The 26,337-nt window shown below is 41.9% G+C and overlaps 1 protein-coding gene and 1 pseudogene across 15 annotated transcripts in view; both read right to left on the reverse strand.

Moving 5' to 3' along the window:
• Positions 1 to 26,337, reverse strand: part of LOC135901231 (protein CASC3-like) — a 139,403-nt gene that overhangs the window by 39,294 nt on the left and 73,772 nt on the right. For 13 of the 15 annotated variants that reach the window (XR_010564057.2, XR_011511106.1, XR_010564056.2 and 10 more), the window contains exon 9: positions 23,511 to 23,663. Coding sequence is in view for 9 of the 15 variants with exons in the window: in XM_065430937.2 (XP_065287009.1) it covers positions 23,511 to 23,663 (153 nt within the window). In the remaining 6 variants the exon portion in view is untranslated. Of the gene's footprint in view, positions 1 to 3,378; positions 18,387 to 23,510; positions 23,664 to 26,337 lie in introns of those variants that run through there. The other 2 variants (XM_065430940.2, XM_065430933.2) reach the window with 2 other exon arrangements.
• On the reverse strand, positions 2,073 to 2,249 carry LOC135901288 (U2 spliceosomal RNA; annotated as a pseudogene).

Below are 26,337 nucleotides of genomic sequence, written 5' to 3' on the forward strand. Positions count from 1 at the left end.
TAATGACATGGATGTGATCCATCGTAGAGTACCCTTTCCTGAAGCCAGCCTGTTCCCATGGTTGACTAAAGTCCAGTGCCGCTCTTATTCTATTGGAGATTATTTTGGCAAATATTTCATATAATACTGGGAGTAAGCAAATGGGCCTATACATACACCGTGATACATTATACTGTATCCAGATCATTGGCATTTTGAATGGAAGTAAAGCAGAAATAATTGCTCGGAGAGTTTATATGAAACTTCAAAGTGCCTCATGAAGCATCAATGAAAGTAATAATTTTCTATTTTCAGTATAAGTACTGATAGTAAAAAAAGTCTGAAATATATGAAATATCTTTCTTGCTCCGAGTTCCCAACGTGTGTTAGACCACGAAAAAAATATGCACATTTGGTGGCATGAAAATGAACCATAGTGATGCCTATGCTTTGAGGGAAAGCCGTGGCTTCGCAAATGTGAGAATGGGTAAGCGCCCATGGTGCAGAGAGCATTTTATTTACTCAGTGCTCACATAAATGCAAGCCAAGTAAACCGTTCCAGCAGTGACTTTGTCCGGCTCGCTAACGCTCAACACACAGACTGTGAACTTCAAACACTCCAAACTGCCATTGATTCTCTGCGCTTCGAAGATATCTTACTGCCTGGCTGCAACGTCCTAGTGATATGCGACATGTCTAGGGGTCGTCCTTGACCGTACGTTCCACAACAATTTTGCCAGGAAGTTTTTGACGCACTACACTCCTTATCACACCCTGGAGTACGTGCCACACAATGTCTCATCACTTCCCACAATCTTTGGCCATGTATGAATGCTAACGTTTGTTGCTGGGCTCAGGCATGCATACAGTGCCAGCGTGCCAGTCAATTGACACACTGTGAGTGCGCCTGGTCATTTTCGTCCACCAGACATTCGTTTTGGCCATGTTCACGTCGATATTGTTGGTCCGCTACCACCGTCCCCAAACCAAAGATACATACTCACTTGTATCGACTGCTTCACACACTGGCCTGAAGCAATGTCACTCTCTCACATTCCTCAAGCCATCTTAAATACCGGGATTTCTCGTTACAGCGTACCCCGCACCATAATGACAGACAGAGGAAGACAATTTGACTCTTTCTTCTTTCAAGCTCTCTGCCATCTTTTGGGTGTAACGCACATATGAACCACAGCTTATTGCCCAAGTTCCAATGGCATGGTAGAACGCTTCTATGTCAACTGAATGCAGCACTTCGTGCCCATGACTCCATGGACAGAGCGCCTGCCTTTGCTTCTACTAGGTCTTCACACAGCTTTGAAAGCAGATGTACAGTGTTCCTCAGCAGAACTTGTTTTCAGCACGACACTTCACATACCCTGCGAGTTCTTCGCCTTGGAACCATCATCTGCTGACCTACTATCTTACACCGACCGCTTTCGTATTACAATGGCTACTGTTATACCACCAGCGCTATGTAACGACCACAGAAATGTTTACATGAGCCCATCTTTACTTCATAGCAGTCATATATTTATCCATCCACACGACACTCGCGCTCATTTACAAGCTCCTTACGACAGTCCCTTCGAAGTCCTCACCCGTGACACCAAGTTTTTCCCACTTCTTGTCAGCGAGCAGGAAGAAACAATTTCGATTAACTGCTTGAAGCCAGCTCATCTAGACACTGGCAGTGCCACCTCCACAACTTAAACCACTCAACGGTAGTGCCTTCATCACTAAGGGGGGAGCCATGTAGTCGACAGCACTCACAGAGCCCCTCAGTGGAAGAAAAGACTTAACTAGCGCCATCAGGCATATAGGCTTGACGATGGCAGTCGCATCATCAACACAGTGACCTGATAAAATGGCAAAGCTTTGTGGGAATTCTGTTTTTGCAGCAGCAAGCACCATGTCCCTTTTTTACTAGATTCTTTAGGCTCTTGAAGCAATGGTTGTTAGGTTAGGGAACATGCACGAGCCTCCTCAGTGATCAATCAGATTTTTAGCTCTAGCCCCCGTATGCATCCCCCGCATGCGTTCCCAGGGTGGGCACCCTGGCTGGCTTACATTCGTATCAGTGCGTGGGCAGGAATGCATGGGCTGATCCTGGAGACAGTGCAATACCGAGCCAACCCACAGTGGAGGTGAAGCAGGCTTCGAGCACTTCGCCAACTTCCAAAAACAAGTTTAATATCTTGGGTCTAAATAGAACCACATAAATTCGGTGTTGTGAGAAAAACACTATACAAGAAAGTGCACTTAGTGTAGCAAGTTGGTCTTCATGCACTATGTTTTAAATCCTGTGACGAATAATGAGACGAGGAAAGAGTGCGGCAATGGCACCTGTACACGTGGCCTGCGCTTCTATGCTTATGTCACGCACATCAAAGGCACTGGAGCGGCTGACGCAGTGGTTGCCACAGATGCATGGGAGGTGTGGTGACCGCGGCAGTGCTTGTGTCAGCGTAGTGTGGTGCCGTATGAAAAAAATTTATTATTTCATAATATAAGCAGCCCATGTGTTCAGCCTAGCTAACAGCTTCGCAGGTAACCTGTGCCCATATGAATGTTGCGGCACCACAAATTTTTTGTGCAAGCAAGGTGGTCTAGTTGTGTGCCTTGAACTGGCACTGGAGCCTTTGCATGCTTTTTACTTGTACTGTATTGAACAATAATGTAGTGTTGTACAGTACTGTATAGCAAAACATAAGGTCATTTACAGAGGCTGTGTTCAAAAAGTAAGAGACTAGGCTGCTAGTCAAACTTATGCCGAAGGTCTGCCTGAAATCGACTGCATGCTCTTTTGAGAGGAAAAACTCCACATAATGGGAAAGATTGCTCAAAATAAATAAGATACGCTGTCAAAACACTGATGGACAAAAGCAAAAAGCTGCACTTGATACAAGTTGAACATGATCATAAAAGCAACATGCACTCCTGAGCATGTACAGATGTTTGAGACATTGTTAAAACATTGTAGATGTCGGATCAAAAAATTACAATGCAACAGAAGCTAGTGTCGTCATTGCTGCTGTAATTTATACACACCATGTCTGAGCAAGTTCCACTGCGCAAACCTGAGTGATTGCCCGAGTGATTTTGACTGCTCAAGTGTTTTTGGCACAGACTGGTTTTGCGATGTTCGAGCCTGAGTGGCTATAAGCTAAAAATATTTGAGCGAGTCAGTTATTTTGCCAACCTATAGCTGTTACCAAATGTAAGAAAGACGTTTAAAAGCAACTTCATAATTGCATGGCCTTGAGTACACCCATCACACGTCAGATAAGCAATTTGTCCACACCAACACCATTCTCTTGAATCTGAGCATTGACATGGTAAAGAAGTGTGTGTAATGCCAACCAATAAGTAGTGTAGGAATTCACACACCACACAGTGTAATCCATGAATTTTTATTTACCTTCTTACACAGCAAAAATTTTATTGTGAAATACATAGCAAAATCTAGGTGTCATATCTTTCATAAAAGTATTGTTAATAGTTACTGCTGCTACACACATCCATTATGTACATAAGATAAAAATATTAAGTGAAGTATAAAACTACTTGCCACACCAACAAGCAAGGTAAAAAACTACTTGTCACGTCGATAGCTCCACATGCAAATATGAAATGTTGCTTAACACACGAACAGAGACTAAAAAGAAAGATGCAGAAAAATCAATCGCACAAGAATAAATTACACACATACAAACTGCTTCCACCCATCAAGCATAACAACACACAGGGAAGAAAGAAGCGCTTGCACAAAGCAATCCACAGATATTTGTTACATTTGGTAACTTTTTGCAGCTGTAGTAACAAAGTTGGGATGCCAACAATCGGCCATCAAGCTCTGAAGCAATAGAGAAAGTTGGTCGTACATTCAATTGCCATCATTGCCATTTAAAACTGCTCAGTACTATAATTACAGCTTCAGACAAAAAAACAAAAACAAAAAAAAAACCACTAGCTTTTGAAATATGTAACTGCAACGTCCCACTGTAGCTTTAACACCTAGCTATACTCCAAGGCACACAACACTGTTACAGAGTAAACATGCCTGACAAACACATAGACAGGAAGACACCAAATGGCCTCACTTTGGAGGTAGACAAGGTTGCAATACCCAGTTTACCATCACAAAATGTTAAAAAATTTTGGTTCAACAAGTCTACACTTGAGTTAGGCCAAGCACAGGAATGGAAATCACATATGAAGAGGAGCCCTTGTGGCTTAAAGCTGAGAAATTTACACTGTAGGTTCATATTTAAAATTGCCTCACTAGTGTTGGTCTGGTAACTCTCTACATTTGCAATGACAATTTTAATTGAAAACCTCGACTGTAATACAACCCTGTGAAGCCCTATTTAGAATTCTCATACACAGGTAGGTAATCATTACAAAAAATTTCACAGTTCATATATCTGGGTAGCAACTGACATCTGCCTGGCAGAAGCCATATGAACAATGCTTATATATTTAAAAAATATTCAGTAACATTTATTTAGTGATGAATCAGGCATTAAAAGAAAGTTGCTTCCTTAAATTCCCAAAAGGGAATAACCTGAATGTCAGCAGAAGGTTTATTATTTACCAAATGCACATTTCCAGTGCACATTTCTGGTGTGTGAAAGGATCAGAAAACAAGTCAAGTTCTGAATATTCTCAGCCATACAGAAGCATGAAATAAACACATTCCTGCTACTGCCTGTTTTATAACAGTAATGCAAATTGTTCATTATAAATTCATTTAGCAATAAATTCTCATTAGGATATGTTGCATGAGCTATCATCTACCTGAAAGGCAGCAGAGTTGGTAAATTATCAGTAAATAAGCACTAGGTCAAGATTAGAAAAGCCTGCCAGTTTTAATATATACGAGCAAACGCAAGAAGTCTTTTTTGTGCGTATCTTTGAGTTAAAAAGAACGAGAGCATTAAGTAGAATGACTGGACTTTAACAGCCCATTTTACAGAACAGAGCCTGTTGCCATGGTTGATTATGCTGCAGGAAAGTGTCTTCAAATACTGTGAAGTTGTGAAGGATGATCTTACCTGCACATCTGAGTTCTCAAAAACTCTACTACAAGAAAAAGTAACACAGACTTCTAGCCACTACAAAGTCATGATAGCAAACAGCACAGCTAGGTAAATGGCCAATACTCACAATAAAATTACAAATTAGAACTTGATGTGCATAGTTCATATCTTAAAGCAGCTTAAAGCATGTCCCACAAACTAAGAAATGACTCAATGCCAAAATTGTCATTCTTCATGCACATCCCATGCATAAACACTATCACTTTGTTGCACGCACTTTAATACCCCCAGAACCACCTATTGGCCCTAAATTTAAAAACACATTCGACGAATCTGCAAATATTAAATTACACAAAATGCTGAAACTATGTTAAAAAAATTTTTTAAATGCTCTTGATGCCCTTCCTACAATGTAAATTATGACTGTCATGCCCTGCATCATAGTACTGTTAACAAAGGCAACCATGGCATGACACAACCTACATGCTGTGTCTTCTGACGATTCTGGGCTATGCCCAGGGTTACAACTATAGGATTTTGTATTTTAGTTCACCATGAAAAACAAACAGCAAGCACAGTATAAAAAACACAGTAACAATAGACAAGAGCCAGAGGCATGGAAGCAAACATGGCAGTGCTGTCAAAATGGCGAGAATATCAGACCATGAAATTACAAGTTACAATTCCCATAGTAACTTTGTTAAATGCTCTCAAAGGGGCCATGACAAACTAAATTTTTGACAATTTCTATTAAGGACTGGGATGCAATATGAAAGTGGGGGAAATAAGCTTTTAGGACTAACTATGCTTCACTTGAAATGGTTTCCTTAAGTGCAACCTGTCAACTTTGTCACTTTAGAGCACCATATTCGAAGACAAACAGATTTTCCATTGCAGCTTGTTTTGCAACTGCATATAGCTTATAAAATTGTCAAAGAAGCCACTCATCCAAATACTGCATTATCTGCAAGGTGATTTGGCTAGCCACCTTGACAAGCAATAAACAATGAGAACTAGTGCATTGGAATTGCACACTTACAACTAGAAATATCAGTCAAGTTGGTACGCTCATAGCCAGAGAGGACACACAGCCCCGTAATGGTACTGTGGTTGCTACTGTCACTTCCCAGAAGTGGTCTGCTTTTTTAGAGTAGCAGGCTCTATAGTATATACTCTAGGGCTAAACTATTGCTGGCAACCATAGATATGTTGCATGGCTACATGTGCACACTGCACCACTACGAAAGGAAACAATCTGTTTTTAAATAGCTATTCCTGTAAACATGCAAGTGCATGCCTCAGTCAATGCTATTCAGTGTGTAGTTTCTCACACCAAATAATTCCACTCTATGGAACTTATTTCAGTGGAGGAACAAGAAAAATCACTAGCGTTAAACAGAAATCTGGTGTTCCCTTTCATATTGGCACATTGTATACACTCTGGCTATGAGCATGACGAACTTGGAAATCATACAGAAGGTGGTACAAGTGCCTTGGTGGTCACTAGCAGTAATCTAGACTTGAGCAAATTCATGTGATATCCAGCAAAGATGGAGGTTAAAATACAGTGTCTTACAGCGGTACTTTCTCAAGTGTGCCAAGCATTAGCTCTCACTGTGCTTTTTGTGAAATCTGCTTTGATCTGAACGGACAAGCCAGGTGTTCCTAGCAATGGCTAGGCTCATTTGCCTAGCTGCTAAACAAAGATGGACAAGCGAGAAGCTCAGTCATTTATTTTTAACTTCCTCTTCAAAAACAAACATATTTTACTTTCGTTTTAATGAGACAGCAACTGCACTAAGTTGAAATTCCTGTAAATTAGTGCAAGCTCAAGCATTTGTGCACAAACTATCACGTTCATGTCAGTGATCACCCTCAGGACAATGACAGTCTTCAATCCTGCAAAAAGCAGGCCTAATAAAGATATGACATTTCAAAGCAAGAAATGTCTTTGTGCATATAATGACTGTGCTATGTTTACCAACGTGTACATCATCGGCACAATTCAGCACAGATGTGCTGCATCATTCACATATGCATCCATGTCCCACTGAGTGCATTTATTTGTTACATAAAGTGTCGACTGTGTTAGTCTACTAATGCAGAAAACAAAAAGTATGGACGGAGAGTTAAAACAGATGCCTCACATTCCTATCTTAATGAAAAGATACAAATAAAATAGTAACTGGAACCCCTCCCACGATTTTAATTATGGTCCTTGGTGGTTCAATAAGGAAGTTTTTTGTCACATACGCAAAGTGCAGAATCTTTTTTTCTTCCCGAACAAAAGAATGTACAATACAGCTTACACCTAGGGGTGATGTGCTACACGATTTATTCTATTTTAGCAAGGAGGTTGCTGCTGCAATTTCAATATTCATTGTTCTCTCATTGACAGTGGTTTCATGCAGCACGCAAGCTCTAACACCTCTCCCTCGCCCTCCCTCCACACACACCATTTTAAATGGAGCCCCCAGTGGAGGATATAAACAAAACAAAAAACAAAAGTGTCATGTTAACTTCGAGTGAACGGTTTAGCTTAAAATGAAGTTACGACAAGGTAAACATTCTCAGTAAATGCATAAATAAAGCAAGCCCAATTTTATCGAAGTTGCTTGATTTGGGTTCCCTCTAATCAAAGCGTGTCATAGTCTCAACCTTAATGCATCTGTTTTGAGCTACATGGAAGAGATTTGTTTGGAGCATGTGCAGAAGTGCTAAAGACAATGAACAGGGTGAGGGAGTGGGAAGCTTGCTCAGGTATTCGCCACCCTGTCGATTTTTATGCACGCTAGAGGACACATTAAATTATGAATCATGTATTGAGCGACATGTCCTATTTGCCACAGATGCTCCAGGTGCATGCATGCAATGCATGCAGAATTTGTTGAACTGAAACTCCAGGACAAGATTTTTTTCACTAAATCATGGTGCTCAATTATCTAAAATTAGGAATGAAAAAATTTTGATGTGGGTTTTACTTAACTGTAGTTTATTCTACTGAGGTTCAATTGTGTGTATGTGCAGGCTTAGGAAGAAAAGAGCAGAGAGAAAAGAAGGCATATAAATTGCGAGGTGGGGTGGCTGCCGCTGATGGAATAATCTCCATGTCAAAGAGGCCTAGGCGATTGGCGTACCAGGTTATAACCTCAGAGCATTTACCCAGAAATTGAAACTTCATGCCACTATGGAGCTTCTCAACAGCCCTCATGCCCTTTTTTCACTGCCCCAGTGTGCCACACACAGCTGCAACAGTTGTACTGGCAGCATTGAATGCACAATTGCTTAGTTACCACTCTCAAATTAGCACTTCTGAACATAGAAAGGTACTTTCATGGTTGAATATAAAAGTGGAAGGTTGCCCTTATATTCGTGTAAATTTTCAAGCAGAAATGCTTCGGCCAACAGCAACAATTCTCAAATTTATTTCACTATTCAAATTGGCATTGTAATAACCGACAGCATTTTGGAAATTTCCTCCGTTATGCCCAATGCACTTACAACGATCATGCACATTTAATCCTAAAGTTTCACTTTGATTTGCATAATTCAGAATTTCTAAACATTTAAGTCCCCATTAAGCACTGAGAACTCTAATTAGCAAAAATACCAACATTTCATAGTTTTTTTTTTTCATTTCATACATACTTTTGCTAATTGGGGCTCTCAGTGCTTACGGGAGGGCGATTCCACGAGAGATCAAACATGCATGTCCGCTTCATATTTTTGTTTTGTCTGTTTTTCTTATATGTCATGTAGTAATATTCAAACTACACGGAACCTAAAGTATTATTGCCCGGAAAGCGATCCCAGCAAGCCAAAAAAATATTTGAAGGTGGCAGTGCGAGCCTCCCCCTATACCACATTATCTTCCAATTTCGCAGCCGATTTAAATGCAAACTAAAAACATCGTGTCGAAAAACTTTTCCGCTCATTTTAATACACTTTACAGTACATTAATTCCATTTGTTTTTTAATGCTGTGTAAAAAAATCCCAAACATGGCCCAAATAAAAATTTTTTTTTTTTAACTTCGATGTGTCTTGGCACGTTTTCTTTCAACAGAAACTTGAAACATGTGTCAAACATGGAATTTTTTTTTGTGACATTTATGCAAAATATAATCTTCCTACGTTAAACATGAAAGAAGAAAAACATGCTTAAATGTTTTTTTTTTCAAAGATCTTTTTTTTTAAAATGAAAAAACTGTGCTTCCAATTTTACAAAAAATGTTGCATGGAAGTCCACTTATGTCGTGCAAAACGTGGGTGCAATGTTTCCTCATTTGCTTTATTCACAAAATATAATGGACCAACGTGGCCTATGTAGAGCATGCTGGCTTCTGTACCTTTGCTGGTTGTCTATCAGTTTGCATTCTTACATATCTAATTCTAATTTTTTTATTACTTCAGAACTTCGCTCTAGCAGCTGGTTTTCAACGAAAGTGTATTGTCAGATTTTATTTGTGTCTAGCCTATGCTGGGACGGGGGGCTGCCGCCGTCTTAAGTGCTGATGCGTACAGAGTTTGCAGATTAGAACCTCTGTGGGCATAACACTTATGCCTTCCTTATTCACTTGTCAACAGCATGCGAGATACCACGAGTGCATGTTGTGGCTGACCTTGCCAAAACCCGCCTGGTGCACATAGTAAAATACCTGTATGCGGCACCAAGGCAAGCTAATCCGTAAGCGAGGGAGCGCTTCCATAATCAGCAGGTGCACCATTATGGAGGTGCTACTCCACTGCTTGCTCCCCATCCCCCACATGCAATGGATAGTGGATGGAACCTTCTTCGGCACCACCGCGTGCACCACACTGCACCTTTGTAAAAATTTATCTGAGTCATTTTCCGAGCAGTTACTTTCATTTTCCGTTATCACATGTTTTCCGCGTCGCTCACAGATAACGTCTTCCTGTCTTACCTCAACCTTAACCTCTGTGTTCCAGCTGCCTGAAAAAGTGCAGTGCGGCATGACTGGGCCAAAGGCTGCCAAGGTTGCCTAATTTATGTTTTGTCAGCACCTTGCTGATGCACTTTCCCACGCCGAGAACAGCAGAGGTAACTGGTGGTGCCAGACGAACATTACCCTTTGATAACGAGTGGAGTCCTTATGTTTTCGCAGTGAAAAGCTTTAGCCGGCGTCGTTCATAAAACATGAAACTGTGAGACATTTTGGAGGCCGAGTCATGACAGGGGTGCAGAAGAAGCGACAGAAAAAGTGCAATGCTGTTCAGAATACACACGACGCATGTGGCTTATAGCTTGGTTCGAGTATTCTGTGCCAATTATTTAAGCGTTCAGAAGAAGATTGCTAAAAACAAAACAAAAAAAAAATGCTCTGGATGCTGCCTCCCTGCAGAAGCTACCGCGAGAGGCTGAGGTTATTCGCGACCCTGGCGAGGTTTGCCAGTACTGCTTGACGCGCCTCAAGGAAATCCTGTCATCTAGTGGCACTGGCGATGAAGCAGACAAGGCATTCCTTCAGAAAGAAGCAATTCAAAACTTGAACAGGTACGTCCACGTTTCTTATGTTTCACCATTGAAGCTGCCATCTTTCATTCACAAACGCAGCAGATGATCTTGCGGAAAGAGAAAACGGGCCTAGGTTGAAAGCGTCGTGGCGACGAATATATACTCAACTTTAAGCGCTGCATATGGAAGCATCAGTACACCTGAACCGTCTGTGACAGAATGTTGTGCAGGCGCTAGCTGGTTGAATAGCTTCAAGCAAGCGTACGAGACTTCAAGGTCCTATCCAGAGCATCTCCATCTCTTAACCATCGTGTCAACAGAAGTTAAAAACAAACGAGTTCAAGAGGCAATCCTAACAGTCACAATGTACATGCTCGGAAAGGCACGGAATTTGCACGAGAAGCATAGCATGTGGTCAGATTTTGACCATACACGAGGTCAAGGCTAAGCCCATCGGATGTACAAGCTGCGCTCGACTACTTCACTAAGGATGAACTTGGGTGCTCTTGGCAGAGCCCGGACAAGAATGGCATTGTGCAAGTCATCACGAACGGCCAGAGAGTACGTCTCAAAGTGGTTTATGACGCGTTCTATCCGTGAGACGTTCCAGATGAAAGCAGCTCACTCCGAAAGTGTCATAGCCCTGTCAAAGTTTTACAGTATGCGTCCAAAATAGGTGCTGCTTGCACCACAGCAAGAGGTTTGTGTTTGCATTCATTGCTCTAATGCCAGCCTTTGTCTCCACGTTTGAGAATGTAACCAGTATGGAAATCTCATTGGAAGGCATGAGAACATTGTGCCGTTGCAACTCCCTAACCAAAGATTGTATGTTAGGTGAATAGGAGTGCTGCCGATGGAGTGAAAGCCTCATTTTGGCCAGTCTGGGAATGGTCGACGAGGACGAGGTCACATTTGCTGTTTGGGAAAGCAGGGGCTCGATCAAGATGATGTCTCCAACCCTTTTTGTGAAAGAGCCCAGCAAATGGGTGACCAAATGGCTTCCTCACAAATGAGGAATCCATACGCTGCACTCAAGCCGCGGCTTTTCATGAGGCAAAGAAGTGCGAGCAGCACGGAAGCATTGTTCTGCATTTTGATATTGTGGAAAACTGAACAGTCCTTCTCTCAAATAGAACAATCGTATCATTGGCAAAGGAAACAAATATCCATTTTCACATGTGTCGCCACAACAAGCAAAGCTACACAAAGCTTTGCTCCCATAAGTGATGACATGCATCACGACGCAGTGCACGTCTGCTACGCCCTAGGTAGAGTGCACGAAGCGTTAGATGAAAAACCACCCGTCCACTGTCATGTAACATACGCCAGCGATGGTGCAGCGAGCAATTTTAAAAATAAGTACGAACTGCATGAGTTGTACCATTCCAAGTATACGTCCAGAAGGTGGATATCTTCCGCTACCAGGCAAGGGAAGAATGCCTGTGACGATGTGGGTGGACTCCTTAAACACAAAGTTTCCCTGCACAACCTGAGGTCTGGAAGCGCCGCCTCCATTCAGTCAGCACATAAGATGGTCTCCCAACTTAGCAGCAACCTTAAGAATGGGGCCCTGCTTCATGCGCCTGCTGCAGCCATGAAGGAGCATCGTCAGTAGAAGTCAGTGGAGTGGTAGTCATGGCATGTGTGGCATATCATGGCATGGCAATTCAGTCGTGGCATGTGTGGATGTGTGCCCGCAATCTGTCAAGTGGACATGCACTGTCCATTGCGAGAACTGCTGCTGGCCAGCTGACGGAGATTAGACCCTTTTAAATACTAACTGCAAAGTATGCACAATTAATTTGTTCAAGCATCACAAGTTGCGTCGAGCTTTTTCTCTTGTGTCCCAGAAAACAAAGCAGAAAACATGTTCTCTGTTCTTGCCACAATAAAAAACCCAGGTAAATCTTCCTTCATTTGTGGAAACCATTTCCATTTCTGTCTTTAAGAGAGAGTAATTGCTAACAAACTGGAACGAGTCATCGCGGCACTAAAGCCAGCACGCTCAACATGGGCCACTTAGGCCAGTTATATTTTGTGAATAAAGCAAATGAGGAAGCATATTATCACTCACGTTTTGCCCAACATAAGCGGACTTCTATCCAAAATTTTTTCGAAATTTAGAAACTGAGCTTCTTTATATTTTGTAAATGAGTTTTTTTTAAACTTCTTTAATTATTTTTCTTCTCTTGTGTTTCATGTAGGAAAATCATATTTTGCTTAATGTTCCAAAGAGAATGTTCTATGTGTGACACATTTTTAAAGTTTATGTGTAAATTAGAAAATGCGCCAAGACATCATAGTTACAAATTTTTTTTGATCTGAGCCATGTTTGGAATTTTTTTACATTTCTGTCCTTTATGGAGAGCATCAAAAAATGCATGGAACTAATTTACTGTGAAGTGTATTGAAATGAGCAGAAAAGTTTTTCAACACAACGTTTTTAGATTGCATTTAATTCGGTTGCAAAATTGGAAAATATTGTGGTAAGTAATAGAAGGGCGCTCACACCGCCACCTTGAAATATTTTTGGGGGCTTTCCGGGAACGCTTTTTGGGAATAATATTTACAGTTCTGTGCAGTTTGAATATTCCTACATGACATAAAAAAAAAGACAAAAAAATATATCAAGCCGACACGCATGCTCTACCTCTCGTGGAATCACCCTGGGGACTAAAATGTTTGCGAATTCTGAATTATGCAAATCAAGACAAAACATTAGAATTAAATGTGCACTATCTTTGTAAGTGCATAGAGTATAATAATGGAGGAAATTAAATACAAGACTTAAGTTTCTCTGGCACGTTTCCCCCGAATACTCTATTCCTATTAAATCTCATCTTGATACCATAGAAGGTTCTGAAAAAATGCAGTGTTGGATATTCCATTGAGCTCCAAAGCACATCTAAGAGAAATTTGAAAATTTCCCATAATGCACTTCATTGTATCCATCGACAACACAAAAACTGTATTGCCTTGTCTTCCTGTGGTCCTGTAGTTTACGCAGTTTTTCCAGTGTTGGTGAACCAACTAGAACAAGTTCACACTCTTGCACTTCATTCCATGACTCATTTCTAACTGCCTACACATCATTCTCAACATGCTAAACATACCCTTTAGGTTCCATTGTGCTGGCTCTCAATAGTTCTCTCAGGTGGAAATTTCAACAACATTTGGAGCAGACATTCTCTACCACATCTAGTTGCACTAACAGCTTTACTTTTCTTTGAGGCAACCATTTGTCACATTTCTTGGTGTTGCTTTTGACCATCACTCAATGGCATAAAATATTAAACATTGAAACAGGGCTTACAGCAGTTTGGAGTGGGGAAGAGTGGGGTTCAAGGGCTTTTAAGGCCGAGACAGCAAATGAACACGATTTAAAAATTATGGGGTTTTACGTGCCAAAACCACTTTCTGATTATGAGGCACGCACTGCGGAAATTTTGACCACCTGGGGTTCTTTAACGTGCACCTAAATCTAAATACATGAGTGTTTTCGCATTTCGCCCCCATCGAAATGCGGCCGCCGTGGCCGGGATTCGATCCCGCGACCTCGTGCTCAGCAGCCCAACACCATAGCCACTAAATGAACAAGATTTAAAGTAACATTATGCTTCACAGCTTGAAGATAAGAATGCTGGCTTTTTTTTAGTTTCACATAAAGAAGAAGGTACAACGAAAACGTGTAGCATGTGAATTACCAACAGGCATGACACCACCACAAAGCTGATAAAGTACTGAACTAGCTTGATCTTTGGATTGCATCCAGTTGTCCAAACAAGATTTGCAAAGCATAGCAGAAAATTAAATTTAAAGATTTTTCAAGCACGAATAAGGATTGTAAATCTATGTATAGGCAGGTAATAGGTGTATATAATTCTGATGTGAGGTAACAGTACACACTTTTTAGCCCTTTTCCTACCAATTCTCAATGCCCACTTATCACATAAGTTTTACCAACAAGCCAATAAGTTGCTGATTTTGGCAACATGCTTCTAATTGCAGTTGTTGATGTGAGGTGGTGGCAGGGGTTCCATTTGGTAGCATTTTGTGTGCTGGCTGGATTCTGCCGATAAGGTGGTTTTAAGCTGACATGCCCAACATGCCAAAAACATTTTCCATTCTTCAGACCCTGCAGTAAGTGAAGCACCTTCCCATGCCTAGCGAGTCCTAGAGCAATCTGAATTCATTTCTAACAACATGATGGACACTACCAAAAGAAAACATGAGCGTAACACAGTGCCTAAATGTCAAACCTAACACTTATCTCCTCTTGGGGTCATGACAAGAGAGAGAGAGAGAGAAAAGTGCATTTAAAGATGGAACAATGCTGATTTTACAAGCACAAAAAAATCTCTAGGTACCAATAAAAAAGACACCAACAATTCCTGTACAACTTGAAGACTTTCTCATGGTAGCGAAAGGGTTAAAACGTGCAGAGCAAGAAATCCGTTTCCTGCGGTAGCTCTGATTTTGTTACATATAAATTTTCATGAATACAATTATTACCATTCCCACTAAGGCATTGTAGTGCGGAGATTTCAAACACAGCAAAGGCTCACTAAGTTATGTTTTAACAATGAACTCACTCAAGACAATAAAAAGCATATCTGTTAACACCAAGAACTGACTTTTTCCCTTGGTTTCAAAAGGTGGCATGTGAAAGCAAATAGCACAGTAACAACTTTTACTAAGCACACAAGAAGCTTAACCCTTTTCTTTCCACAGCCAAGGAAATCGATAAATTCCACCTATGGTTTTCTGAATGCATTAAGCACTGATCTGGCAGCTTGCAGCAAGCCTCATCATCCAATCACTTCTGCATTAAGACCTGCCTGTGTGAACAGCCCAGTTTTTCATTTAAAGGGGCAATGAAACACTTTGAACATGATAAGAATGTTCTTGATCTGCACACAACGCTGTTTTGAGAAGGTGTCAAAGCAATATTATGCTACATGTAGCACAGAACATGAAATCTTGCATTACAGCACACTTGTTCCCTCCTGGAGCTATAGTGTTTCAATCATTTCAGGGTGTGAGCTACCACAAACAAAGAAACGCCACACCAACTCAAGCCAGTGAAATGGCCAACTGCCTACTATGTTACCATAAGCATGGTCTTCAAGCTTCGATATTGAGAACTAATCTCAAGGAGACAGCAGAGATAATGCACGAACTTTGCTGCCAAGGTTAAATAAAGGGCAGCAAAAGCCTACAGCACCATTAACTTCCTGCGAAGGGGGCAAATGGGTGAAAAATGGCCATCCAATTGACATGAAGTGGGCAGGCATGGCACTGCCATGGTGCACGATGACATAGTTTCCATCAAAAACTGCTCAAACCTTGAGTGAAGCCAATATGGCACAAGAGAAACTATGTTACCTTCAGTGGAATCTAGCAAAATGATAACCAAGACAAAGGAGAGAACCAAACAGGATGGGCAGACAGGTGTACAGAAGGACACTTCCCATTTCACTGTTGCAATTGCATGCGCCAGCCATTTTGTATTGATGCGTCAATGGACCTTTTCAGAAAGTTATGTGTGCCCCTAGAAGCCGACACCAAGGAGCCCGAATGAAAGCTCATTGGCTCTGGTGTCATCTGCTACCACAATGTGTTTACATGGTCGTTGCAGCAGGCACAGGCATTGTATGGTCTTTTTTCTGCTGTTCCAAGTCAGCAAGCACTCTGCAGTCCTGGATTTTTTCACAGATGTGCAAGTATTCAGACATCATGCTGCGACACTCGAAAAGTCATATCAGCAACACTGTTGCACTGTTTGTTAATGGGATTGTTTAGATTTTTGCTGAGTGCCTGTGGATTTGCTCTTGTGCATGTTGCATTGGCATTTTACAGATACATGTAAAAAAAGAAGTTTGCAACAGTGACAATGTATACACATGGGCACACACATGCATCAATACAATGTACAGCTATCATCTCCGTCTCGAGAAAAGAAGTTAAAGAAAAAAAGAATGTGTTAACCATGTGCATAAGTTGCTGCTAATGCTGGATATGCCCAGTGTCCTTTTCCACCCTTCTTATGATGCAGAGCTGCATACTATGCTTGCAATTGTGCCGTTGCGTTTATTAGCTGTGCAAACTCTGCACAATATCATGCATGCCACGACACATGGGCTGGCTTTCCGCAGTGCACAAATGAAATTGACGCGAGAATGCTTTGGCGAGTCTACACTAGTTACGTGTGCCGCTCTGGTGTCACTGGACTGATGTGTAAACAGTGACACATAAGCTGCCAACACCCACTCACACTGCCGATACTAGAGTATGCCGACGACCTCAGCAAGTGATGTTTGCAAAGTACTGGTTCCAAATCAAGCTTCTCTGCCTTATTCACTATCATCACAACTACCTAGCATGTACCACAGCAGTCTGCAGTTGCAGTACCTTAACACAACTGAAAACTATTAAAGGAGGCAGCATTGATAGAAGGTGATTGTTTATCACATAGATGGCCTCCCTCATGCATTTTCCTCTATGACATGCACATGACAAAGCCTAATTTACTCATTTTCAAGTCTCAAAAGCACAGGAATGCAATAATGACCAATTCCTGAAGTTTAATGATTGTGTGCCAAAAGATGAAGCCCAAACAACTTGCCAAGTCAACACCTTTTCATAGTGGTAATGAGACACCACTATCTTACAGCATGTTGTTCTTGCAGCCTGTGCACAGCACATTCATACACACACATTTTTTCTTATGTGGCATGCTGAAAGTTCAGCAGTATGCACACTTCCACCCAGCAACTGCCAATCACTAAACTAAGTAAAAACTTTGAGAAAAGAGATCTGCACGATGCGTTTGCAGTTGCATAAACAGCAGCTGCCCAGAGCACCCTCTCACCAAACGACACCACAAGGGAAGAGCACGGCACTGCATGTTTCTGAAAAGGTCCAGTGCAAGTGAAGGCAAAACTAAGAGCGGTGAGAAATCAGAGCAACAGATGATGAAAAATTTTAAATTGAATGTGTGAATGTACTGTATTATCCATGAGACTCCAAATTCTGATAATGCCTGAGCTATTGCTTGAGGTTTTTGATGCCTCTGCATACCCCGTTTTCTTCGGAGACTGCTTTCTTTTCATTAAACATTCAGTTACGCACAGGTACTTGTTCCATTTATTTGTTCCTTTGTTTTAGTCTTAATTTTATTGGATTCCACTCGTGTTAAATGTACCAATGCACCAAGCTACATTACTCAAGCCATACAATGGAATACCCTGCAAATAGCATTTCTTCAAATAATAAATTTAACTTAAGGCACCTTCTGCTGTGGCAAGGAAAGAGTCAAGTACACCACAATTTGGCATCTTGCTCACACTTACACAGACTCACAATTATGCGCAACTGCTACCTTTTCAATGCAATAACCTGCATAACAGGAACAAACTTAATGCCATTCATTAAAAGCCTTTACATTAACCTTTTTTTTTAACTATGGCAGTTGCCAAGCTGCTATTTACCAAGTAATGAATAAAACATTATTTCTCTACAAGAACTAGAAAAACCTTGCTTCTTTATCCACAAAAGTGCATATCACGTATTGCAAACAGATCTCTGCTCTGTAATGGCATTAATGGCATCTCTCTTAAAAAGACCTCAGTGAACTGAGATAAAAGTATGACAAGTGTCTAATGACACAGAAGCAGAGCGCTTCCAGGAAGCTGTGCACAAAGAACAAACTGCAGTAGTGTGGCACTTGAGGATAAGAATGACAAGGGCTATGCTACAATCCTCCAACTGCTTGCTGTGCTGTCGGGCCTTCCTTGAGAGCTGGTTCTGTGCCAGCGACTCCCTTATCCTCAAGGTCTTCATCTGACTTGCTTTGATGAGATCCCGAACCATCTGGCTCAGGAGCACTCTCCTATGAACAGTGGAAACACATGAAGAGAAGTGTAAAATGAGACATCCCTAGGGACTGGTTACATGAATTTCAGAAGTTATCAAATGGAAAACCACAAAAGACATATTTCTTACATTCAACAATTTTTTTTTTTTTTGTGAAGACTCTATAATTCTTGAAAACAGCACTTGAAAATGTAATGAAATACACCCCAAACTTTTTTAAGACTCCTTAGTTTACACCTTTTTTGCTATTACTGAACACAAAATCTGAAGGGGTTACAAGGATGCTAAATATACGCACTGGTTGCCTTTCCTACTTGCCTATGCCAGATTCAATGTAGAATTTATGAAAGCAACCAGCAAGTGTGCCTTGAACCTGCAGTGAGAGTGTTTACACAATGTGCAGAGATCATGTGCATGCCCCTTCCTTTGCCTACAATCAAAACAAACCTACAAGTGGAATGTGCACTTGGCCTATGATCATGCAAGTCACCTGACAAATGCAACAACACCGGCATGTTAACAGAGCACAGTATAGGGCAGAAGTTCATCATAAAGCTAATGTGACAGACTGCATATATTGGATCTTCGGCAATCAAGCACTGAAATGTATCAAGGCTTCATCATGAAGAGATTGTTCTTAAATGATTAGCCTTCAAAAGGCTAATCTTTTCAAAAGGCTAAGCCCTAAGGTCTCCAAAAGGACGCACTCAAGGTGCTTCTTAGCAGCTTCCATTGTTAAGACAAACCCAGTTCATACTTTTACAGGCACCAATATAAGGTGACTAGGTCTCTTTGTTTTATTTTCATTTCAATTTAAAGAAAAGTAAAGTATTTTTTTTTACTTAACATGACAAGTGTGCTTCCTATCACAAAAAAGAAACATCCAGTCGTCTGCTGTCAGAAATATCAGTAGGAGGTATATACATGCCAAATTTACGTACCAAATTAGAATCCCCACCGAAAATACAGTAAAATATATTGTATGTGGCTAAAAACATTTTTCGTAATACCTGCATAGTGTCAGAATAAAGTATATGAAGGCAAATATCTAGGTGGTTGCTGGTGGCCCAAGTGTGCAGTCGAAAAATTTTCCAATATATTTTTGTTCTAGCAACTACCACACAGTCCAATTTCCAAAAGGGAGTCTGTGAGAAGAGAAATTTTGTTCGAAATAACGATTCTGAGGTTCAAGGTGTTCAATTTTGCAAGAGTTCTTTCCTATTAAAATACACACGACTCTGCCAGGACTAGTCGATCAGTTCAAATTATTCGTTAATTCGAATTTCGAATTCGAGATTTAAATCGCTGGGATATCACTGTATTGTTATCTGCTTGAAACCAAAAAATGATCATCACACAAACGTACAGAAAATATATTTTACAGAGAAAATGACTTAAATGGCACCTGGAAGGAATATACATCTATTGTTGTTGTTTTTTCAATTATACAACACATATTCACTGACCACTTCAATAATGCCACCATCGGCAAAATTTTTAGAGATTTTATTCAAAGCCAAGTGTAAAAAAAAAATCCATGTGAAAAGTCATATTCCTGCAAGCGCAGATACAAAAAATTCTAGGTGTGAATTTTTGTATATTGCCAAACAGCTTAGAAACGTCCCTATACCCTACAGCTGCTAATTATAGCCATATTCTAGTAAACAAAGCACTTCTTTTTTTAAACAGAGGTTCAAATTTTCCGAGTATAGCTTGTACACAAATAATAGTAAATAACATGCATCTGCTTTGGAAAACAGACCTGCTTGCCGCCATATGTGGCAATCTTTGGAAACCTTTATGCTGGTTTTGTTTACAGCCTCATTTGTTGTTGCTGGCATGTAACCTTGGAGTAGGGGCAGCCAGAGTCTGGTTTACCGGAAAAATGATGTTAAAATGATGTCATGTTGCACATAAGGTTGCATGACGAAAGGCGAGAGGGAACAGGTTTTCAGGGGGAATAAAAATGGAATGTTGCAGTCAATAGACACTGTGCAAATTTTATAGGAGTGGTTAAAGCCCACTGCACATACATATGCACGAAGTATGGAAAGACTGTATGCTAGCATTCTAAGTATAGTGCACACTTGTTTAAGGCAGCATGCAGTAGCAGTTGTCGTTATGGGAAACAGCGTGTGTGGGCTCTCTTGCTGCATAGGTGGAAAGTGCAACGATGAGTGCGATGGAACAACTTGGCTGGTGCCAAGACAAAGTGTCACACTGCCAACGCTTAACCTGACGTGCTTTCTGAGGTGCAGCCTTTACACAGGTAAGGCCCTTATGCAATAACACGAGGCAATCGTGTCAAATGAAAATTTAAGTTTTAACACATATTTTGCATTTCCAGCATTTTTAAAAGCATGCGGTAGCATAAAAGTCAAGGAATTTTAATTTTTCAGGGAGTTTTGTTGAATCCACAAATATGGGCTCTGCACCTTACTCAAATACAGTGGAATCTCGTTGATACGATTCTCACGGGCACCGAAAATAAAAACGTATTATCCAAAAATCGTATTATCCAAAACGGACTCCAAAAGATCGCGAATAATACATACTTGGCACAGAACTTGCTTTTATTAAGGGGGGAGGCTACCCTGGAGACCGAACTTTCTTATTTTTTAAAATATCCAGATGAAACTTTCAGGATATGTTCACACCACCGAACTATGAGGAACTGCAAAGTTTCATGAAGATATGTTTATTAGTGCCAGAGTTATTGAGGTTTAACTAGGTGATTCATGTATATGCCTGAGGAAAAGCCTGGAGAAATGCCAGGACATCGTAGGAAGCTGAAATTCACTGTGATGATTCCTTGATAGATATCCCAGGGGGCTAAAGAGCCCTTTTCTTTAATTTCCCCTCCAAAAAATTTTAAGACAACTTTGAATTTGATGTAGCCAGTAATGACCACATTCATCAAAAATTAATTGCTTATTATAAATTAACTCCACCAACTTTCAAAAAAAGAAGCCTGTTACCCCCTGGCAAAGTCACTCAGGAACAGAATAAAAAAACGGCATACAAATCTGAAAAGCGGTTCTTGAGATATCGCCTTACCTAGCACCACTACTAGCGAAAAAACACATTCCGAGAAAACAGGCCTTAAAGTTGAACACGTGTTTTTTTTTTTATTAGAAAGCTCCTGCGGAGCTTCTAATTAGCTCTTGCGGCTCCAGGCACACTCAGTGTGTCGGATTTTCGACTGGCGACAGCCGAAAGCACAGTTTCGCCGCTGAAAAGCGTCTACGCAGTCGGCACTCGCTGCGGAAGATAGGAAGTTCGATGCTCGTACAAGACGCATATCGCGCTCCCGTGCACCGAACATCTGCACTGTCTTGGGCTTTGCCGGCATCGCGTGCAGCGATGAACTAGCGAAAAAAAAAAGAAAGCTGAGCAAATAATCTAAAAGATAGCGCTAGGCGATGAACAGCTCGAAAGCAGGCGAGCAAGGGACGCGAGCGCGCCATCACAGGGAGGAGCCGCCGCCGCCCGCGCAGCAGCCAATGGCAGGCGCGCTTTAGCCCGCGGGATTTGAGCAGCCGCCGCCGCCGGCGCAGCAGCCAATGGTAGGCGCGCTTTACCCCGCGGGATTTGAACGCGCTGCTCCGGCCAATCAGCGCTCCGCATCACATCGCGGAAAAACGCCAATAGCGCCTCAACCGCGCCGACGATGCGGTGCGTTTGGTGTTCGAGCTTGCGAAAATTGCTCCCAGAGGCCGCCACACTGCTGCAGGCGCTGTGCAGAAGCACGGCCGGACTCTAGCCGAGCCGAGCCAGGCCAAGCCTCGAGCATACAAAGCGCGCGTCGCCGCGTCTTTAGTCCGCCGTGCCTGTCGTTTCGCTCGATGTTAATTTCAGTAGCTCTGCCCACCCGCTTCAAAGGACTGGCTCTGATGTTATCATCATACAGAAGACGTTTCCGGGATCGTATTATCCAAACCGACGTGGAAATACGATCGTATTAGCCGTACAAAAATGCATTTACCTCTATAGGGCATCGGCCGGGAACGAAAAAAAAAACGTATTATGCCGAAAAACGTATTTAGCCGAATCGTATCAACGAGATTTCACTGTACTGTTACAGAATACAAAACAACTATTTTAAGCACAGTGTACCTGAAAAATGCCCAGGCACTTGAAAAAGTTGCCCGACAAATTTTTCCAATGAATTAAATAAAAAGAAAATCCCTTATATGAGAACCCCCTACACAAAGGTGCTGCGAACAGCAACCTCCCAAAAGCCCTCTCTAAAGCCCACAATGCACATGTTAATTTTGAAGCAATGGTCCCATCAAAAATGTCTTAAGATGTATACGACATATTATAAGCATTTTTATTATTACTCCCAATTTTGTGGCATTATCTAAGCATCTAAACTTATGCGTACAGTGCCCAATGGGGTTACGATCCTGATATTAAAGGAAGTACTGCCATTACGAGTAGCCAGAAGTACAAAACTCAGTCCACTCAGTTTAGTGCCTTTGCACACAGTGCATGTGCTGTAGCTGCACATCTGAATAGTTATGATCCCTTTAAAGGGACTTGAGATTAACATTTAGCAAAGTTAGTGCAGTGACCATGCAAAATAAATAAAACAAAACATGCTTACCTGAACATCACAGTGTGCTTGCAAGCCAGGGCAGACCACAATGAAGCAGAAATACCCAGCAGGAAATGCATGCTTTAGGAAAGCCAAAGCTACAGCGCAACAGATGTGGTCAAAAGAAAGCAAAGGCAGCCAAAGCAACTGTAATACTTTCACAAGGATCCTGGGCAGCCCAGGACTGCCCGAGACGCTGCATATGCCAACACTAGCTGGCTGAAAGCAGCCCTTTGAATAGTCCTGGGCAGTCCAACATGACAAATCAGAGAGACTCAGAGATGGGTGGAAGGTATCTCAAAGGTGGCCACTATGAGTAGCTCCGCATGTGCATATTGTGCAAGCCATTCAAGAAAGAAACCATGAAGGTGGCCACTATGAGTAGCTCCGCGTGTGCATATTGTGCAAGCCATTCAAGAAAGAAACCATGCACATAAAGCATCACTTAAAAATTAACCATACTATGGCATATGCAATCGACGTAGCAAAAGCGGTGCAAATATAGCATGCAATTCAGCTGTCACAACCAGCTGCACCCACCTGAACTGTGCCTTGGGAACCTGGGGGAGGCACGATAGGGATAGCTGCTTTGGGCCTTCGAGGAGGGGTGGGCCGCTGCTTGTGCTGCTGGCTTTGAGTGTTGTAATAGATTATGTCCCCATGGTAGTAAGGTGGCTTCTGGGCTTGTGTCTGCTGCACATTATGCAGAACCCATCTCAATCAATTTGCATCCAGCAAGCCTCCAGTACAAACAATCCCTCTCAACACAAATACCAAGAGGACAAGCACAGATACACATTTACAGTACAAAAGCACACAAAACTTCAGGTTACTTCGGAAAGCCTGTGCGGGTAAATTAACCATTATTTCAAGGGAAAACAGACGTTTACTGAAGAATCTGCAAACTTTTTACAACTAACATTGGCATCTACTTGGAACCAGGCTGACCTTTCGATGTGTCAAGACTTGAAAACTTGTTGACATGCAGTCAATCTCCACATACTATTTGTGGCGATTTTAATGCACATAACAAGGTCTGGGGCAGTTCACACACATGTGCTCGTGGTGTTAAGCTGGCAAGGCTTCTTGCAAGATACAATATAGAGACCTTGAACGACACCAACATAACATACCTGAAAAACCCAAAGACTGTTGCTGCATTGACGTCACATTCGTATCAAGTCAAGCTGTCCCTATGTTTGGCTGGTGTACGGATTTCAACACTCAAGGTAGCCACACCTAGCCCATCCTAATGTCTGCCCTTCATTTTCGGACATCACCCACGAAAGTGAAAGTGAAGTCTGTAGACTGGCAAGCTTACATAGCAGCCGTAGACAATGGGATCACGGCCTTGACTACGAATGCAGAATTAATACCGACAATAGCTCACTGCCTCAAAGTACCTGCTCTACCACTAAGCATTGTAATCTACCTACTAACAACAGAATTCAAAAGACTATGTGCCATTCGAAGGCGTGCCGAAAGGAAGGCTCTGCGTACTAAGAATATCGAAGACCTCAGAACTTGTCGATGGGCACAAAGACGCATACAGCGTTGCCTCACCAAACTGAACCGAAAAAGGCGGAGAGACTTTTGTGGGACGCTGGACACACAAAAACCGCTGAGCAAAATCTGGTGAGTTGTCAGACGTATTTGCAAATAGTCGCAACAGCTTTACCCTTTTATCGTGCGTCATTAATGAGCGCTTATCGCTGGAAGAGGTGGCAGAGCATTACTGTAGGCTCCTTTCCAGTGGGGCAAAAGCTCTACAAATTGCAAGTTATCAGCCTAGTCCATCTTGAGCGACCCTTCCGGAATTTGAATTACCATTTACAATTGAAGAGCTCACAGAAGCAATTGGCGACACAAACAAGCGATTATCACCTGGCCATGACGGTGCAAGTTATGAAGCCCTCGCAAATCTATGCCGCACATCTCGCCTACGTTTGCTGAAGTACTACAATGCGCCTCATGGATAAATGGGGAGGTTTCTATGGAATAGAAGCTTGCATAAGTTATTCTTATATTGAAGCCAGGAAAACAGCCAACAAATTATGCCTCCTTTAGACCCATACCTCTTAGTTGCGTAGGAATTTCGAAAAAATGATTCTCAAACGATTAAATTGGTTCATGGAAACTATGAAAGTTTACCCCGAGGAAATGAACGGCTTCCATCAAAATCGGTCCGCAATTGATAATGTCCTTGCTTTGGTCACTTGATGCTTCAGAAACCCTTGGTCTTGGAGGACGACTTTACGCATGGATTGCAGACTATCTTCAAGGATGCTAACTTTTCATGTGTACTCCGGATGGCCCCACAGCGCTTGCCATTGGGAAGGTAGTGCCACAAGGAGCTGTGTTAAACTCGCTATTATTTGATTTAGTCCTCATCCATCTGAAAAGAAGCCTGCCCCGTGGTGTCAGCATCACACTGTATGCGGACGATAACTGCATTTGGAGCGCAGCGTGTTCCCGCAGTACCACCCAACAACGTCTTCAGAGAGCGTTGGCAAATATATAGGCGTACCTAAATTCAAGGGGTCTGAAATTGCCCCCTGACAAAAGCGCTGCTATGGCTTTCACGCAGAGACATATGGAAAAATACCTACTAGCAGTAGTAGTACCCACTAGTAGTTTTGGGTGGTCGCACCCTTCTATACATCAAGACACAAAGTTTTCTTGGTGTGACAATACATAGAAATCTCACATGGTCGCCTCAAGTGAAAAAAAACTGAGCGAGAAGATTTCCTCGGTATCAGACATATTCCAGTTTTTAGCCGGATCACAGTGGGGCAGCAACTGTCGATCAATGGTGCTCCTCCGTAAGGCTTATGTTGACAAAACACTACGGTATTACCTACCGATCCTGCACAAAATGTCTCCCTCAAGCAAGAGAAAACTTGAGGCAGCAGGAAAACTGTTTTCGAGTATGTCTTGGCCTTTTGAAGGGGCCGTCCTGCTCAGGAACTGTAGCAGAAGCTCGATACCTGCCTCTTGAAGTGCTAACTTCACAGTTGATACTTTGGATTCATCTCAGACACGTCGTTCATACGAAGACCCACTTTTTAAAGGATATTTCTAGAACCTGGGCTAGATCTAGCTTTGGACAGGCCGTTGGAAGCATATATATTTCGATTCCTGCTGAGGTGTCACAAATTATGCCACAAAACATTATGCCCTGGACACTGTCACCACTGGAAATCGTGCTGTATATCCCTGGAATCAATGCGAAAAAGAAAATGCCTCAAGCAATGACCCATCAGACAGTTTTGGAATATATGCACAAAGAATACGCAATCGCAATGCACGTTTTCACAAATGGCGCTACAGCTCAACGCTGCTTATCGTGCGGACTTTTTGAGCCCTC

Source organism: Dermacentor albipictus, chromosome 1, assembly GCF_038994185.2.
Source record: "Dermacentor albipictus isolate Rhodes 1998 colony chromosome 1, USDA_Dalb.pri_finalv2, whole genome shotgun sequence".
In the NCBI taxonomy this organism is placed as follows: Eukaryota; Metazoa; Arthropoda; class Arachnida; order Ixodida; family Ixodidae; genus Dermacentor; species Dermacentor albipictus.